The 19,757-nt window shown below is 33.6% G+C and overlaps 1 protein-coding gene across 1 annotated transcript in view; it reads right to left on the reverse strand.

Moving 5' to 3' along the window:
- The window catches only part of CSTF3 (cleavage stimulation factor subunit 3), an 81,923-nt gene that overhangs the window by 47,504 nt on the left and 14,662 nt on the right, over positions 1–19,757 (reverse strand). The window contains exons 4-5 of the mRNA XM_020963923.2: positions 15,311–15,412; positions 15,095–15,190 (exon numbers count right to left, since the gene is read on the reverse strand). Of these exons, the coding sequence (XP_020819582.2) occupies positions 15,095–15,190; positions 15,311–15,412 (198 nt within the window). The remainder of the gene's footprint in view (positions 1–15,094; positions 15,191–15,310; positions 15,413–19,757) is intronic.

A 19,757-nucleotide genomic window follows, 5' to 3' on the forward strand; every position in this document is an offset into this window, starting at 1 on the left:
GACTGGAAGTCAGAAGCACGCACTCTGTTACTAGATCACTCCATGAGCTATTTGGACCCATTTCCCTATCTATAAAATAGACACAGGGAACTAACTGCACAGGCCTTTCAAGCCCTGAAATCCCATGATTCTACTGAAATAAAATTTGTGGTTACTGGAAAAAAAAATAGTTAAGGTGGTCATTTTTACTGTGAACACTTACAAAAGATTTTATCAACCAAAAAATGAGATTGACAAAAAACTTGTTTCAGTACTTAACAGGGACTCTTAAAACCCACTGTTTGGGGATATCTGTCATTTAAGAAATTTCACTGACTAAACTGTGGATCTCTTTTGATGTGCCTCCAACGTAGAATTTTGTTATGATAGTTCAAAAACATTTTCACAATAAAAGATGTTTCAGAATAAGGGCACTGTTTCAACCAAAACAAATGCAAGTCATTGTTACAAACTTTTATTAAAAAACAAAGGTCACTGTTCTTAAGGTGTACTCATAACAGAAAAATGGGGGGGTTGCCCTAATGCTCCTTTAAATATCAATTTTCTTAAAGCTGAATCTCAAAATTACTTTTATGTGACATCCAATTAACCTCACAGCTATCATAAAATATTAAAAGCTTTACAGACTAAGAAGGGATATTAGTTTTACTTCTTTACTAATCAAATTCATGATTTAAAAATGAAATAAAACCATCAAGGGCAAAAGACAAGGTTTTTTTTCCTGTGAAAATGTCAGATATCTTCCACTTACAGACATCCAACCCTTGTTATTCTATTATCCAAATTTATATCAGTACCAAGCATATACTTAAGTTCAGATCCTAACTCAAATAGTTAGCCATTATGAGCATTCTAACATTAAGCTCTTGTGAAGGTGATCCTGGGGTTATTTTAAAGATTTACCAATGTCAGCTAAAGTTCTGGGCACCAACACAAGCCTAGTTCTGCATATAGATCTAGAATATAGGAAAGCCTGGCAACATCTAACAGCCTAAGTTCAAAGAGGTTCATTACCAGTTGGACCACCAGGTGATGAAACTTTTCGTTACCAAGAACTCAGTGTAATTTATATAATTTAAAAAAGTATTCACACTGGTTAAACTATGGATCTTCTGATGCCTCTTCAATATGCAATTGTATTGGCATGGATATACATCGCACATTGTCAGAGATCATAGCCCCTTTATGACTTAGTAGATGGTCTTTCAAGTTACTATGACTGAAAAATTTACCATGGTAGCCAATCTACTGATGAGTTTCTCTGAACTTCACTAGGCTGGTCCTTAGCCAAAAGACACAGAACCAGAACACCAAACCTTTTCAGTTTGATGAGCCCACATAGCACTTGTATTCCACTGGCAACGCTTGGAGATTTCATGACCACTTGAATGTTCAATGTCCTATCACACTTCCTAACACCAGAAACGTAAACCCAGGCTGCCACACAAGTGGTATGGTCCAATTTCATCTTAATAGTCACAAATCATCTACTCAAATGCCAAGTAATAAATCAATAAATTTTGAATAGCACTCAGCTTCTAGACCTTGCTATTAACTATCACAACTAAAAGTTTCTTATTCCTTCTTCTACTTTAGATTTAAAATGTACTTATATGCTTGGAGTACTATATAATGAAGGCAAGATATAGATGTACTGTACACTTTCTTTAAACAAAACCACTTTAGGTCAAGCTTCACACAGTGAATCACAAGTAACACACAAAGATTAACTGTTTAAGTTTCCTAAGAAAATGGAAGATGTCATTCTTTTACCCACAGAATTTAATGGCAAAACTTCATGTGCAATTATTAATAATTTTCTTTACATAAAAATCCATCAGAACACCCAGCTGGTGTTCGGACTGTCAGATGGTTTCTTGGGTGTAATTATGAATTGGCATTCAACAACTTTGGCAAGAGAAAGTGAAAAAAAAAAGTTAACTCTCTTCTTCCCATAGATGGGAGCCTAAGAGTGTGGAACATCATATGTGTGTGGTATGTGTCAGACTCTACTGATATGCTGATTCATTTCTTTAAAGCAAGAAGCCATGGACCAGTGGGAAGGGGAAGATGGATACATTGCTAAATAAAGGTGAAATAAAAACAAAAGGTATCTAAAAGATTTTTAAAAAATAATCTGAGTCAATTTCACTACTGGAATTGGTGATATTACGGAGTACTACCTGATTTATTTTTAATACTCTGGCTAATGTGCCACCTTAGCACCCACCATAATTACCAGCACCTTAAAATTTTAAAGTTATTTTAAAGACGGTTTCAAATTGTTCTTAAGTCTAACAGTGGGACAAGTATTGTTATTAACATTTTACAGATGAAGGAACTGAGACAGTTTGAAGTTAATTGCCCCAAATTGCACACTAGTAGGTGGCAAAGCCTAGATGAAAACAGCTTTTCTGTGAGTGCATTTCTCTTCTTACAAAAGAGCGACGATGTCTCTTAAAGGGTGACAGTGTCAGTGACTAGCATAATTATGGAAGGTGACTTCTAAAACTTGAAGTATTCCCCAGAGCTGCAATTTTAAACTTAAGAGAATTCCCATTAGGAAATATTTTTCTGTCTAGCCTAAGCTCAATAATTTTGGTAATTACCCAAAAAGGAAATTGAGTTATGGAATTGTGAACTCTTCCCCATATGTAAAAATGATTTAAACAATTGGTTTTAGGGCTAAAGATCTCTTAGCAATAATGAGTTCTTCTAATTTTAAGTAGTAGGTATTGATGGTGACTTCACATTTAACTTTTTTTTTTTAAGATTAATGGGCAACCTATAACTCATACAACACAATATCTCAACAAATATTTTTCATAATTCCAATGCCATTAAAAAAAAACTTCATAGTGAATATACAACTTTCTCAAAAAGAGTATTTTAAAGTCAACCATAAGACATGAGAGCTGGCTAAGGCCAAATTCACATCTAAAATATCTGGTGACCCATTAGAATAATGGGTCTCCAAAATAGTTAATGCAATTTTATTTGAATCAAAAAGCATAATTAACAACCAGAACATGGGAGTTGGTGGAAGCACTATACTTTGCCCAGGTAAATGCACATATGGAGAATTTTAATCTGTGCTGGCCACCATATTCAAGTAAAGCGCAAGCTAGAGCGCATCCATTGGAAGGGGGAAACGATGGTGACATGTCTTGAGCTCGTATCAATGGAAGACAATGGGAATGTTTTAGACTTAGGGGAAACATGACAGCTGTCTTGAAGTACTTCTAAGTTTAAACTTGTTTTTTGGCCCTAGATGGTAGAACTGGACGCAATAACTAGAAATTGCAGAAAGGCAGATTCCAGCTTGATGTAAACAAAATCTTGACCATTAGTGATATCCCAAAGTTAAAAATTAGTTGTCTTGGGAAGTAGGAAAATCTTCCTCATTTAGGGGTCTTTGAAGAAAGTCTGGATGACCTCTTGGGGATGTAAAGATAGCATTCATGTACAGGTTGTACTAAATGGTTTCTAAGGTTCCTTTCCAACTCTTGAAATTCTGTGGTAAGTGGTTTAAATGTGTGTTTTGTAGAGACTTAAAATGAGAGACAGAATTGCCCCAAGTCAAACAGCTAGTTAGTGAAAGTGCTGGGAGGTTTTCTGCCTCCCAATTCAATGACCACCACCACTATGCTGTAAGCTAATGAGAGAAATCTAAGATTTTTTTTTCATTAAGCACCTGTTTTTCTTTGGGGAAAAAAAAATGAAGACTAGGAATTATGGGGAACATTTAGACTTTTTTCTAAATTCTAACCCAGGATTGATAGAATAAAATAACTAAATCCTAAATATCTGCCTTGCTTTAAGCTCAAGAACGTAACTCCATCTTGAAATGAAAATCTTAACTTCCAAAACACCATTAAAAGTCCTCTAATAGGCTAATGTTCAATGAAAACAACTACACTATTTTAGGCCAAAAGTATATTCTCATAAATTTCTTTGTTGCCTTCCAATTAGTAATACTTACCCAATCCAAGCAAAGAATTTTTCTGAGGAAATGTAATTTGAAAGTCCACCCAAACTCTGGTAGACTGGATAGTTCTAAATTGTATGAAAAAAATATGAAAAACAGCAAAATTCTAATAGCTAGTATATAGCAAGAGCTTTAAGGTTTACAAAATTCTTTACATACATTATTTCATTTGAGCCTCACAACAACCCTGTGAGGTAGGAACTATTATTAATTTTATAGGAAACAAGAAAACTTTAAAAGCAGAACTGTAAGGTGAAAGCTATCCTTCTTAACTAATATAAACATCTTTTATGGTTGCTCTTATCTGTAGAGTCATAAAAATGTTCACTGATTAGTTTTTAAAAATGTTTTTGTTAGCCACTAGTAGCTGTATTTTTAACTTATAATTACTCCCTAAATTCAGATTTTGTAAAGCCAAGATTGTCAGGCATATCTTTGGAAGAACGAGGATCACTATTTTAAGGTTTACCACAAACCAAGCTATACAATTAAGGAGAAGGGGGGAACAAAAATTGAGTTCTACAATCATAGACTGATAACACCCCTTGGGTCACTGTTGTATTTCTGATGCCTACAGATTAAAAAAATAATTGATGTGACTATTAAAGTTTAAAAAATAATGTGATGTAACTGATTTCTGATACACAATTTCATTAAAACAAAATATCTGGGAGAATTTCTTAGACAATATTATAAAAAGAAAAATCTGGTCACTTAAATCTTAGAAATTTGAGCCATCACAGTAATATTTGCCAGACCTATAAATTATTGAAAGAATGAAGCAGGGATCAGTGTTCCATAAATAATCTTGAAAAAAGAACTACCTCTGATTTTCAGGCAGCATGAAAAAGTATACGACCCCAAATAATTCTCCATCATACCATACTGCAAAATTTTTAAAAATAAAAATTAAAAATAGATATATACAGTAAAACTTCATCTCTGGAGGCTACATCCAAAGCCATTCTATTTTTCCTCTCAAAAGATATTTTCCTGAAAGTTTTAGGCATTTAATTCTACAAATATTAATTAAGCACCTAATAAGTATAAGGCACTAGATATGGGGAACAAAGTTGAAAAATTATGTCTTTCTTCAAAGATCTTACTTAACAGTACAGGATAAAACATGTACACGAATGACAAAGCAGAACAGATTAAGGGTAAAAGAAATCTCTAAAATCGGTATAAAATCCAATGATTTTAAGGATTCAGTTTCAACTAGGTAAAACTGGAAATATAATATGGGGGTAATATACCTGAGCTGGTCCATGAAGAGGATTTCATTGGCATGAGAAGATCATCTGTACAAATACATGGGGAGTGTAGAGTAAGATAGGAGACCAGCTACTAGCAGTCCAATTTAGATCGGATATTGTATATGTCAACAGTGCTGTGAGATGGAGGGTCCTGAACTAGAGTATTGGTATAAAAAAATATAAATTTTATAAAATAGATTTAGGTAGAAATAGATTAGTACATGCTTTAGTTCATGCTCAATAGCTTCAGAGGTGAATGGTACCATATATTATCAAGAATCCCACCCATCAAAAACCAGAGAATTCTAGTGGTATGCCCAAAGTAACACAACTACTTTATATTAAAACCCATTCACTTTCAACTATATCTTCCTTATTAGTAAAGTTCAACTATTTCCTTGTGTTTCTTCAAAGAAACCCTTCAAAATTCATCGAAATATTTTCTACAACATCAGAAAGTATTTAAACCATGTCAGCAGAGCATAAATTTACTCAAGGATGGCCAAGAAAACAATAAAGTTTTATGATGCTGCTATCATTAATTGAACAAAAATTTATTAAGCACCTACTAAAAGCCAGGGAATGTGCCTGGAGTTACAGAAACAATCCCTGCCCTCAAGGAGCTTACATTCTATTAACAGCAATAGCTTGCGATAAGATAGGCAACTACATAAAAAAACACTCATTCTCAAACATGACTATTTTATTATTAATTTTATAGAAACCTTGTTTAGCATTTATGCTAGGAAAGATTTCAAAAGTACATTTATACTGTAAATCACTTGGCAAAAGATTTTAACTAGAGACTGGAAAAAATTTTGTTCAATGCATTGCTGAGATACAAAAATGGCCATAAAGCCATTGAAACACAAATGATTGTATAGCCTTCAACATATCTATAGTGTTTTAATATTCAAAATGTCCTTTCCTAACATGTTACGTAGTATAAGTTATATTGTTATTTTGCTGATGAGGAAACTGAAGCTAGGAGATTAAATAATTTGAAGGAAAAAAAAAGATCTTTGTTTTTCAAAGATCCCATACATATCAAGTTTAGAGAAATTCAATTTTAAGAAAAAGAAAATCAATGACAAACCACGTATGTCATTTTTTCCTGATGAAACTTTGAGTACTTCCTTTAAAAATATAAAATCTATTTCACTGGATCACAGACTTAGAGCTGAAACAGATGGCCCTCTTATCTAAGCACTTCACTTTACAGAGCGAGGGACTGATAACTAGAGGTTAAAATGACTTAACATCAAACATAACATCAGAGCTTCACTTGAATCAAGATTCTTTTGGCTCCAAATGCAGCACTTCCCATTGGACCATATTGCCCCTCTTATTTATTTACAACATTCCCTAAGGTCCAACTTGTTTATGAATGACCAATAAACTTTTTTCTTCCTTTTTAAGCCTAGTGAGAATCATGAATGGCAACTATTAAATATTCCTATCCATATAGGTTTTTATATTACTAATATTTCTTAAAACATATTTACCTAAAATAGTATTTATTACTAATTTAACTACAACCTCCATGGTTTGAAATTTAGTCCAAAAGGGATTTCTAACTAGAAATACTAAAAGGATACTCCTGTAGCACAAACACCAAGTACATCATTCTTACAGTTTTAGTGTGCACAACATAATACACATACTTTTATACATATATATATATACACCTCTGTGTGTATATAGATAAGTATATGTAAATGAGAAATATTTTAAAGAAGCCAACATAGGCTATTGGATTCAGAGCCAGCTTTGGAAAAATAAGATTTGGATGCCAGTTCAACCAACCTCTAAAACACACTAACTTGTGTGAGTGTACTAATGTTCTTAGTGCCCTAAATTAATTCTAAGATTTTAAAAGTTATATTAGAAATATGGATATGCATGGGTGAAAGCAGTTCCCATTATGGGAGTTACTGCTACCAATGAAATTACAGGTCCCATAAAAATATATGCTAATGCATCAGAAAACTAGGTTTCCATTTACTAAAATCATGTCACAATATAAAATAGACAAAACCAGTTGAGACAACTTAATTTTAGATTTTTTAGATATTTTTAGATTCTCCAGTACTTAAGCAGCATTAACTTAAATTTAGGCTGCTGGCCCATTTAGCAAAAATCACCAAGTGGACTTTAGTGACTTTAAAGTTATTCCTATTAAATCAGAATGTCCTTTGTTACCCTAAGGTCTAAGACCAATTTGGAATGTTATGAAAAACAGCTATTTTAATGCCTCCATAATTTTATTTAAACGTATCCATAATAACGTTTGACTAAGTAAAACTTGATTGTAAAATAACAAAAAATATAATAAAATCAGGCTTTAAGAGCCCCCTTAAATGTGATCTTTAAAAGTTAACACAATCTACTTTAAAAATTTTATATAAAAAATATGGTCACATTTGTGTTAATAGCATACTTTTCTGAAAACAGAAAATGTTTATTGAATAGAAAGCAAGTCTTGGTCATTTCTACTTCATAAGATGAGATTTCCTATAATCTCATATATTTAAAGCAGAATTAAGTTACAGTGCAGAAAAGAAAATCTCCAAAGTCCTGAGGACACAGACCTCTAAAATTAGTTTAGCTGTATGTGTGTGTGTGTGTGTTTTATATATATACGTATGACACATATATGTACCATGTGCATAAATTCTCTGGAACCTAAAAATCAGGCCAGAAATGCCAAATCCTTGGGTGACCTCAATTGTGCAGTGAAAACTACAAACTGAAACACACTTAGAGCAGTCCTGGGCATACAATAAGTACTCAAAACCACGTTTTTAAAAATCCTACATTTTCTAAAATTACATGAATAAAATAGTTCAGGAGGGAAGACCAAACTAGAATAAGGAAACCTGGGCATCAAATCCTGGCTTTGTCATTTATTGATTAATGAATGCATATGGGGAGTTAGAAGAAGGGGAGAGAAGAAAAATAGTTTTATCATAATATAACCAATAACTGCTTAATAAATTAATGTATTCAAAGTGTACTCAAGCTGTGGATACAAAAAAGTATGTAACTTGTCTCTCTATCAAGTGGCTTATGTGGAAAGGGCCTCTACAGTTGTTAAATTCAAACTATAGATATTCAGGTAACAGATAAATAAGGTACCACAACTTCCATGGTCTTAGTTGGTCACCCACAGGATTAAAGAAAAAAATCATACATTTAAAAGTGTTTTCAAAAAGATAAAGCACATATGCAAATGGAAAGCAATGAGCTTTGGAAACAAAGTTCCAAAGGAAATTAACTTCTTTGATTCAGCATGTAGTTGAATTTTGGAAAAGCAAGGATATTCCTCCTGACAGAAAATGGCAATACAGCTTACCCAGAGAAAGAATGTTTTAAAATGAGCTAATTAACACTGGGCAACCCTCATGCAATAGGCAAGTTACAGACCCTGTAGAGGGTAATTCTTATAAACATATTAAGTTGGACATGATATTCTCTAAGATGCCTTCTATCAAGTTCTGTCATCTATAATCCACTCAAACTCATGCCAATGAATCAAAGTACTTACTGAATTTCCAGATAAATTGTAGGTGAAGAAAACTAATTCACAGACTTATTTGATAATGTAACTCTTCGGAAATTATCTAAGTGCTCTACTAATTTGAAAAAAGCAATCTGCACCAATGCATAAATTATGATTGTACGCTAAATCACTTACATAGCCACTTCTAATAGGTAGATGGAACATAAGCTATTTAAAAAGCTATTCCAACTAACGGTATCATAGTGTGCATTTGAAATCTGGCACATGTGCATTCAGTTGCAGGTTGAGTCTAGACGAGTTCATAAAATCACAGGATTTAGAGCTGAAAGAGATAAATCACCTAGTGCAGTCCCTTCACTTTACAGACAAGGAAAAGAAGGCACAGACTGGTCAAAGTGATTTGTTTATAGATAATAGGGCCAAGATTTAAACCCATGTCTCTGACTCCAACTCCATGTTTCTTTCCATTAAACCCTAATCAAAAGCTTAGTCATTACACGTAGAAAGGCAAAGCCCAGTGAATACTGATGTAAATCCCCCAAAGTACAAATCTATTAGAAAGTACTTTTGAGGAATTTTAGCTTTCAGAATTTTATTTTTCTGACTTAAAAAGAGATGGCCAAAACAGTTCCCAAATGGGCAGGAATATTTGCTCATGACAAGTATCTCAAGTCAGAATTAATATTATGTATTTTTTTTCCTTTGGGCAAGGTTTAATTTGCAAAATACTCAGCCTTCTAAATAATAACATACATGTGCTACCATTTTTGCTCTGTTGATATTTTTTGTCAATATTGCTATCAATATTTTTTGTTCTGTTCATTCATGGACATTGGATTGCATGGAGTAAATAGGTGGAAGGATAACTATTGTGACAACTAAATACTTGCTGGGGGCAGGAGACCAAATGTATTACAATAAAAATAACCATATACATAATAACATATAAACTGAAAGCAACAAGAAAGTAAATTGCCCAGTACTTAAGTAACATGTAAAAGTTTATTTCCATTCAACAACATCTTCATAATAATCCGAAGAATAATAATCAATGAATCTAAGTAACAGTCTATTTTGCCCTCAAGTTTTGGATGGACACATTGCGCCTTACATACCATTATGTCTCAAATCCTAGTACTTTCTGCTACTATGGTGGCTAAAAATGAACATTCATATTGCTAGGTATGAATGTACTACACTACATGGTGACTAAATGAAAACCTGCTCATATGTTTAAAAAGGTAAGAAAATGTACATTTCTTTCAGCGTCTGTCAATGAACTGCTTTTACTTAAACAAAATGACTGAGACATAAAAACAATTGTATGGTGTGAAGTGATTTGTAATTGAGAAAAACATTAATGTTGGAAAACCTTGTACCTCCCAAATACATTAGGCTAAATATTTTAAAAATGGCTTTTGTGCTTCTAACAAAATATATGAGGAAAAAGAAAATGTAAGATTTTATTGTGGATTTGGAAATGAATTACTTGTTCAAAAGAAATATCTGAGGCAAATTTCCTTTACTTCAGACAATGACTTTACATGATAAGTTTGAAAAGTGTTAAATGAAGAGTAATTACCAAGAGAACATACTTCCTTTTTGTGGAAATGGAAAGACAGGACCTGTGCTACGAATGAAGGGGTGAGACGTGGGAAAGGAAAAGCACTTTAATAAACACTAAAAGATGTTCAAAGGACTAATATCTATCCATATTAGGTATTCTTTCAACATATTCCTTTCCTTAAATATTAAGTTATTCAACTATTTGAGTTGATTGCCTTCATAATCTGATCCATTCTGTGCTAGCACAAAATGTGTGTTTGCAAGAAAATTTCACACCCCCATCTCCAATCAAAATTATACACTCCTACATTTATACATCGGTATGAGACTAGTTTTCAGAAAAGCATATCATACAAACAAAAAAGCACAGTTGATTTCTACGATAAAATCTGTAATAATCACACAGACATGGACCAACATTTATTACAAACAGAAAAAGAGCAAGTCCATCAGGAAAACGTACAGATTTTAGGCTAAGGATAAAACAGGAAAAAAACTATTAGCTACATGATATATGCAGTATGGAGTATACAGAAGGGTAAGCATCATATAGAGTTGGCTACTTGTAAAAGTCACATGTCTATATTTATACAAATAAAGTTCCAATACAATATAATTGAAGGCTAGCTCAAAAAAATATTAAAGAGGAACGTTAGCAGTGGAGAAGTTTATTTCGATTTAGGTCACTCCAGCTCCATCCTGAAGTCACTTCGATTTCCCAAGCAGAAAGCCTATTTTTTAAATGGCATATGTTTTTTTAATCTATTATATGTAAGATAAAGATAAAACTGAAGAATAAGGGACAAATTTTTTAAATTCAACATTTTTCAAAAGAAGCAATCAACTCACTACATATTTTTATTCAAGAATTACAACTTGCATTAACAAAACATTCATCCTAGTAGTAGCAGCATTTTCATTACTTATTTAGCTACCATCAAAAACATCCTTCAATAGGCAAAAAATTGTAAGTATCTTCATAAAATGTTACAACTCAGAAAACCTGAGTTGCACCTAACGTAATAGAATGCTGCAGCACAGTTTCTATGTCTTCATTGCCTACACATAAGTTTGTATCATGTATAGAATAATTAAGAACAGTAAATAAGACACGTGTGTGTATTCATATTCTACAATTCTAATGTTAAGCGTCAAAAGTGTTCCAATTTTGACACTAATTGTCATTTTCTTAACTATTCAAAATAATGTAAGATTCAAAAGCTGTTTCTTCTCAATGGTTATTATAGCAGTGTTGTACTCCATGTGACCCAGGGAATATATGAAATGGCATTTCTTAGAACACAAACTACTTTTATTTAAAATATTTAAATATAGCTGTATGCTCAATGAGACTTGTGAAAAGGTCTATCCCACAATTAAAAAAACAAAAAAATAGTTTGATCACGCAAGGTGATATTTGGACTCTATTACTAATGTTTATTTATTAGACATGAGTTTTCAAACTCATGTCTAATAAGTTATATGGCCAAGTATCAAAAACCTCAACATAGATATGACTTAAACTATGAAAATGATGAACTAAAAATATAAGGGATATTTAATTCATTTTTTGAAATTAAAGACCTAGTATACGTAGTTCACATACTTTTGGGCAAAACTGTGGTCCAAAGTAATTTGAATAGATTTTTAAATATCACATGGATACACAAAAAGAGCTGGTCGTTGCAGACTTTTTAATAAAAAAAATTATTTTAAAAATCACAATAACAGATCAATTTGCATAGTAAGAAAAGTAATCCATTTCACTATTACAAACAAATGTCTTCTGCAAAATGAATGACATAATTTATAGTTCATGTTTCTAATACACATTAAATGGTTAACTACTGTTATTTTACTCTATGTGTAAAAAAAAAAAAATCCCACTGGCCAATATTTAAACTAATGAGCTATTACTCCTATTAAATAAAATCATCTATATTTGCTTTCATTTTAACTGTTTCAACTTTAAAACTTAAGCTCTGATTTTTACCTTATTCTTATCACTGACACTGGAAGGAAGAATTAAAAAATGTTTTGCAATAGTTTTGTCACTGTGTATATAAAAATAATTTCAAAATTTTATTTACCCTTCCTTTCTCTCTATTGGGGGTGGAGAGAGGATAACTTATTCACATATCACTGGTTTCCCTCTCTTTGGGAAAATCACAGCAATACTTTGTTGGGCTCATTATGCTCAGATCAGCTGAATACATTATTAATATTTTGTTGAATGAGCTACTGAATGAAATTAAGAGCCTTCCTAAGTGAATAATATGAATATGCTAACAAAATCTCATTTTCTTACAGGTACACATTGCAAATCTTATAATAATTTAGAGCAGCTTAGCAAGTATTATGAATTTTCTCTTATGTATTATGCCAGCCACCATGTTCTCTATCACCTTAAGAAGTTGAAATGTTACATATGCCATTCAAGAATGCCAAATTAAGTGGGATGACCAAAGAAAAAGTGTTAACTCTGATGTAAGTGTAAAAACTAAATATTAAATCTGGGGGAAAACTGAGAGCTAATTATCAGTAAAGAAATATATCTCAGAAATAATTGTTTCTAAAGTAAGGAAATGAACTACTATATTAATTCCTAACCAAGTAAATGATGCCACAAAATACAAAGTACACAATCTTTATAGTTTTATGGTTTTAAAAAACAAACCAAAAAAACTCTTTCACAACCATATTTCCCTGCATCATCCAGGAATTATCGTAGCAAACATTTCATAAAATTACTGAGGCAAATAAAGTTAAGGATGGCCAGCTCTGAAACACTGTCATGAAATGAGTATAAACTTGTTTTTTAAGTCCCCTGAATTCAAGTTGGTTGCAAATATTCTGAAAAAACACTCTATTCCTTTAGAATGTAGCTTGCATCTTATAGCTAAAATCTCAATATCTTTACTAAAGATCTATGGTGTATTTTCTAGACTAATGAATTAGGGAGTTTTTGTCAATTCCCAATTTCATTATTTGGCTACTGTCTCAACATCTTTCTAAGAAGTTTTTAAAAAGTTATTTATGAATCCGTCTCTTCCTCCAACTACTCCCTGCCTTGTAGAGGGGGAAAAAAAAAAACTGAAAATTAAAGCCCTAGAGTTGTAGCTGCATAGATCAGCAAAAAAAAAATTCCCACATTGGCGATGTCTGAAAATGTATGTCTCTTTCTGCATTTTAAATTCATCACTTCTCGGTCAGGAGGTGAGTGGTATAAATGTAATGTTTCTAATACAAAGAACTATCATATTTCCATTATTGAGAATATATTACATACGATATACAATTATTTCTGATGAGCTTGCACGTAAGCTAGTTTCTCTGTAAAGCCAGCACTGCAATGCAGATCAGGTTCAGGTGATCCAGGTTCCTTCCTTTACTGAGTGACAGAGAGCAGCAAAGATGTCTGCAATTCAGATAGGGCTATTCACTCACCTGTTATATTTGTGGCAGTCTAATATGATGGTTTAGTTTTAAAGGGGAAGATATGTTACCAAAGAATGAGCGAGGCATCCTCAAAGACTTGTTCAGAGCATGTGAAGCAGAAGAAGAAATGCAACTAGACGCCGCATAAGGTATGTGTCACACACACATACACACACGCACAGAGCAACATACACACAAAATGTTCACACTCTTCTAATCTAATCTCTTCCAAATGTTGCAAAATGTTATCATTCAGCAGACCACAAGTAAAATTAGTACACTGGAGCCTCTCTATAATGCTATCTGTAGAGGCCATATTGTAGAACACATCACAGATGAAACTGTGCTACAGTGAAGTCCTTTCAGCACTTCTGGCAACAAGAGAGGCCCATGTTGTCATAAATGTGATAATATACGGTGAGATCATGTTATAAAAAGGTTCCAGTGTAGCTAGGCATGTGGAGAATTTACATTGAGAAGTTCCTATCCCAAATAAAAGTGGTTATAAGACAGACAACTTGTAGCTTAATTTGGACTTTAAACATTTATAAAAATCAATTTCAAATGATTAAATTCATTAATATTTAACCTACTGCCCTGACCTCACATTTTAAAATGGCGAACAAGAAGGCTTAATTAATTAATTAATATTAAATGAATTTTAAACCTTTTCTATGGCTACTATAAAAATTCAGGAATTTCTACAAGTAAATTTTGTCTAAATTTTGTGTCTTCAGCAAAATAAATGTGTTTATTTCACTTCAAAATTAACCTTTACTCAAGACACATAAAATTCTTTTTGTATTACTTAAGTGATTACAATACCTTGACAACCCATACATTTATACAGAAATTTAAACTGGAAATCATGTGTGCCCCAAAACAATGTTTCACACATCATTGGAGACACTCAAATATCCTATGAAACTAAGGTTAACATTTCCATATTTTCACATAAGCCCATTCGTATTTAGTTTGTAAGTAGAAACAAAAAGAAAAATGAGTTCTAAATAAATGACACAGGAGGCAATAAATTGACACGACAAGTAAATAAAAGGCTAAAGCACTCCAATACCATTGAAACTGTTTTAATGTTGTTGCAATTCCATAATGCAACAATCATCAGCTTGTGAAAAACCCAAATTTCAGAATTCATTTTAATTACTCCTTTATACCTATTTTACAAAATAAAGGCAAGAGACATTTAAATCCTCCTTGTCCTAGTTGTGGTTATGTTCCTATTTCACTATTTTCTATCACTATTGTGTAAATTTCAATTTCTATTGGGTGTTATATAAGGAAAGTAAAATAAAAAATATTAACCTCTGCTTCAATGTACAGTTTCCAGAATCTGCCAGAACTGGGGAACTGGGCAACAAGGCGTTCATATGTCTTCCGTGCTTTGTCTATAGGTTGATTCTAAAAATTAAAAACCAATAAATAGCATTTACAATATTATGATTATGTAAATATTTACTCCAGAACCAAAGAGTGTGATTGGACCCATAGAGAAGGAAATGTAATCCTATATCACTAAACCTGTGCCTCTCGAATGAGAATGCTCCAAGCGTCAAGGTCATATGGATTCTCTTCTAATTTCTTTTCTGCTTTCTTCACTTTTTCTGGGACATATTCAGCAGCCTATGGGGGAAAAAAACAGATAATGAACAGAAATTACTGTTTTAAGTGCCCAGTGCCAATTATTTAACGTAAGTCCAACACATAAACCCTAGGATTCAACAGGTTAAAACAGCACCAAAATTGTTCCACTATATAAAGTATACACTAAGTCAAGTCAACAAGCATTTATTAAGAGCTTACTATGTGACAAGCACTGAGGACACAAAGAAAGACAAAAACATAGTCCTTGCCCTCAAAGAGTTTATATTCTAATGGTGGAGACAAGATGAAGACAACTAGATACAAAAAACTATGTATACAGTGTGAATGAGAGGTCATCTCAGAGGGAAAAACACTAGCAGAGGGGAGACTGGGAACTACCTCTTACAGAAGGTAGGATTCTGAGTCTCAAATGAAGCCAGAGAAGCCAGGAGGGAAGCCAGTGATGCTGGGATCAGAGAGAAGAGTAAAGTTTAAGCCTGGAAAGATAAGTGGACAGGTTGTAAAGGCCCTTAAAGTTCAAACAGAGGATTTGTATTTGCTACTGGAGGTAACAGGGCGCCACCAGAATTTATTGAGTTGGGGAGGTGGAGGGGAGGGAAAAAAAGGGATGAGGAGAGTGAGTAAAGGGGAGAGGAAAAAAAAGAGCTAGAGACAGCCAGACCTGGGCTTTAGGAAGACTACTTTGGCATCTGAGTGGAAGACAGATTAGAAAGGAGAGATGAGCTGGAGACCAACCATCTACAAGGCTACTGTAATAGTCTAGGCATGAAGTGATGAGGGCCTGAACCAGGCAGGGTAGCAGATGTGTGAGTGAAGAGAAAAGGGAACATATATGAGAGAGATTGTGAAAGCAGAAATGACAAAAACTTGACAACCAACTGAATATGTAAACTGAGTAAAAGAAGGATAAGGATGGCTCCTAGGTTGCAAGCCTTGGTAATAGGAAGGATAGCAGTACTTTGGACAGTAATATGGAAATAAAAGAAAAACAATGAGTTCTATTTTAGAGAGGAGAGTGGAGGTCAGAAAAAGAGATTAGGACTAGATAAATAGATCTAAGAATTCTGGCATAGATAATGATAATTAAACCCAAGGCAACAGAAGATATTCCAAAGGGAGACAGTATAAAAGGAGAAGAAGGTGTAGGAAACAGCCCTGGGTAACCAATGAAGGATTCTAGGACACAATTTTCCTACTGGGAAAAATAACTGGTTTCTTTGTTTGAAAGCAACATTTGAAAGATAAAAACAAAAGGGAACAAATTTATAGTATAAATAACGGCTAGAAGTTAGCCAGATTAACTTTATTAAAAATTCATATTTATATATCACTTTAAGGCTACAAAATACCTTCCTATCTTCCCCTATTTTACAAATTAGGAAATGGTGGATTAGAGTGACTGGCCCAAGAGTATAAAGCTAGTTAACTAGTTAAAGATTTGATTTCAGATAACCTCACAAGCCTACCACTCTTCCTCTTATACCAAATGGCTATATTTCTAATAATTTAAGTAGACCTGACCACCAAATCAGGTTAATTTACATGGTAAACCAAGGAGAGAGTACAACTATCAGAGAGAGAATATAGTGTATTAGAGCATAGCAATGCTAACTTGGGTACAAATCCTAGGACATGTGCAAAACAAAAGACCACACTAGGTAATTTCTAATGTCCCTCACAGTCAATAAAACTAAGAAAGAAGCTTGCTATGGCTATTAGCTATTTAAGAAACACACTAAAATGTTTCTCCCTCCTAAACATGAACACAAAATGGCAAGTACTCCACTTTGGTTAGTGAAGTAGCATAGTTCAATCCCACATAATAGAAATTTTCCATGATCATACTAAAACACTTATAAAAACTTGAGAACATTACCAACTACAGAATTCCTGTTCCCTGGACTTGCCCAGTTTTTTGTTTTTGTTTGGCCAAGCTATAATGCTTAAGAGGGAATTATGTCTATGGTGCAGGGGTTCTTAACCCAAGATCCATGAAATCAATTAAAAAAAATTTATTTTTAAAATAGTGGTTCAGTAGCTTTCCTTTGTAAACCTATATATGCTAGGTGGTTCAGTGCATAGAGTGCCAGGCCTGGAGTCATGAAGACTCATCTTCTGAGTTCAAACCTTGCCTCAGACACTTATATAAATCACTTCAGCATCTCTATCAAGAGTCGACACAACTGAAATGACTGAACAACTACATTCCTTATATATCCGGTGGTGGTGGTGGTGTTTAGTAGTTTCAGTCATGTCCCACTCTTCATGACCCCATTAGGGGCTTTCTTGGCAAAGACTGAGCACCTAAGTGGTACAGGGGAGAAGGAAATGGTAAATCACTTCAGTATCTCTACCAAGAAAACCCCAAATAGTTTCATGAAGAATTGGACATAACTGAAAAATGACTGCTTGAACTGGTAAAGATACTAGGGTAGTGGGTGTTCTGCGATTTCCTTCTCCAGCTCATTTTACCAATGAGGATACTGAGGCAAACAGGGTTAAGAGACTTGCCCGGGGTCATGTAGCTAGTAAGTGTCTGAGGCTAGATTTGAAGTCAGGTCTTCCTGACTCCAAGCGCTCTATCCACTGTGCTGCCCAGCCACCCATATATCCTGTACCTAATACTTAACATGTCAAATTGAAGTTATAGTTCCACACATGACAGCAAACCCACTGCCAAGTAAGCCCCATAAGAATATTCCCCACTCTCCTCATCAGTCACTTAGGACTCCAGCATCAATCCAATTAACAGTAGGAGAACCTGTCAAAGAGCTCAGGATGTTCAAAATTCTAAATCAACTATGTTGTACAGTAGTTGGTTGGTTCCCAAGATACACAAGTGGGGGCTGCCTTTACTTAAAAACTTACAAGGAACACCTTCAACTGAAGTAAACAAAAGACCTAAAAGCAAAGTGTACATAAAGTTAACTGGCAACTCGTGTTGTGGAAAATACTACTACTCTCAGTAGGATATGTACTTCAAGGAGTTTTTAAGGAATAAAAAAAAAAAGATCATTTATTTTCCCTTTGTGGCTGGCTAGAAAGAAATAGCATTCACATGAAAGTAACTGATTCATAGATGGATGGTGCCATAAACTGGCCCAGACTAAAAGTACTCTTTATTGCACCTTAACTACATATTCTCAGTCTCATTCATGTAACTACTGTTCACATTACTATCCAGTCACTAAAAGAAAAAAGAAAAAGAAAAAAAGTTCTTGAATGAGATAATGAAGTTGATTGGGAAATTAAGGTTCCTTCTCTTCACTACCAGGACATCATGACTACAGGATAGCTTGCGTTACTCCTGGAATAGATGAAAAGCAGCATGAACATGTCAATTCAAGATCTCCCTATGATAAAAATTCAAAGAGATGATGCCAAATTTAAATCTCTAACGGAAGAACCTGTCCATGTTACACATTCTTTCATGACAAGAAAACCTTATGCTAGGGCTAGCACTAGTATCAATATTTTTAAGCTTTAAACTAACATTATCAATTATCTGTGGTAGAGAAGACAGATACCAGAAAATAAGTTAGATGTAGATAACCCGAAGCAAAAATGAAATGACTAAAATTAGGGTTCAAAAAACCTGAGAAACTTGCCAATGGTCTATGTGAATGCCCCAAAATCAACTGTTTTCATGATTATTAAAATCTTTACTCAAAACTTTCCATGAAATTAACAAAAACAATAAAATTACCATGAGGTAATAATATTACAGAGGCACTACATAAAGAAAGAAGATGCTAATTTCAGGAAGACACTGAAAGGTACAATTTCATATCAACAAATATCAGGTGGTTCCTTCTATGTCAGAAAAGTCAAGTACAGTTAAGTACTATAGGAGTTCTGGAAAGATCCTTCCAGTAAATTCACCAAGAGTCATAAATACAATAGCTAGTATTTATAAAGCACTTTAAGGACAGAACCTTACAAACATCTGATCCTCATAACAACACTGGGAAGTAGGTGGTTTTGTTATCCTTATTTTACAGATGATAAACTGAGGCAGATAGAGGTTAAAGTGAGGCCCAGGGTCAAACAGCTAATTTGAATGCAAGTCTTCTTTATTAACCAGGCCCAGCATTCTATTGACTTTACCACCTAGATGCCTAATAGTACCCCCAAAATATAAATAAGTAAATGAGCTTGAGTCTATCTATCGACTCTGAGAATGAGAAGTCAGCCTACTAAATCAATTCTGTACCAACCTAACTGATTCTACACATTTTCTTAATACTAAAATATTCCCATTATCACTAAGCCTTTCCAATGTGAAATACTATTTAAATACTTAAAATACCCCCCAAATTTTAAAGCTAATTAGCATATTCCTTTATTATGTCCCTTTAAAAAA

The sequence above is a fragment of the Phascolarctos cinereus genome, unplaced genomic scaffold (genome assembly GCF_003287225.1).
Source record: "Phascolarctos cinereus isolate Bilbo 61053 unplaced genomic scaffold, phaCin_HiC Scaffold_9;HRSCAF=440, whole genome shotgun sequence".
Taxonomy (NCBI): Eukaryota; Metazoa; Chordata; class Mammalia; order Diprotodontia; family Phascolarctidae; genus Phascolarctos; species Phascolarctos cinereus.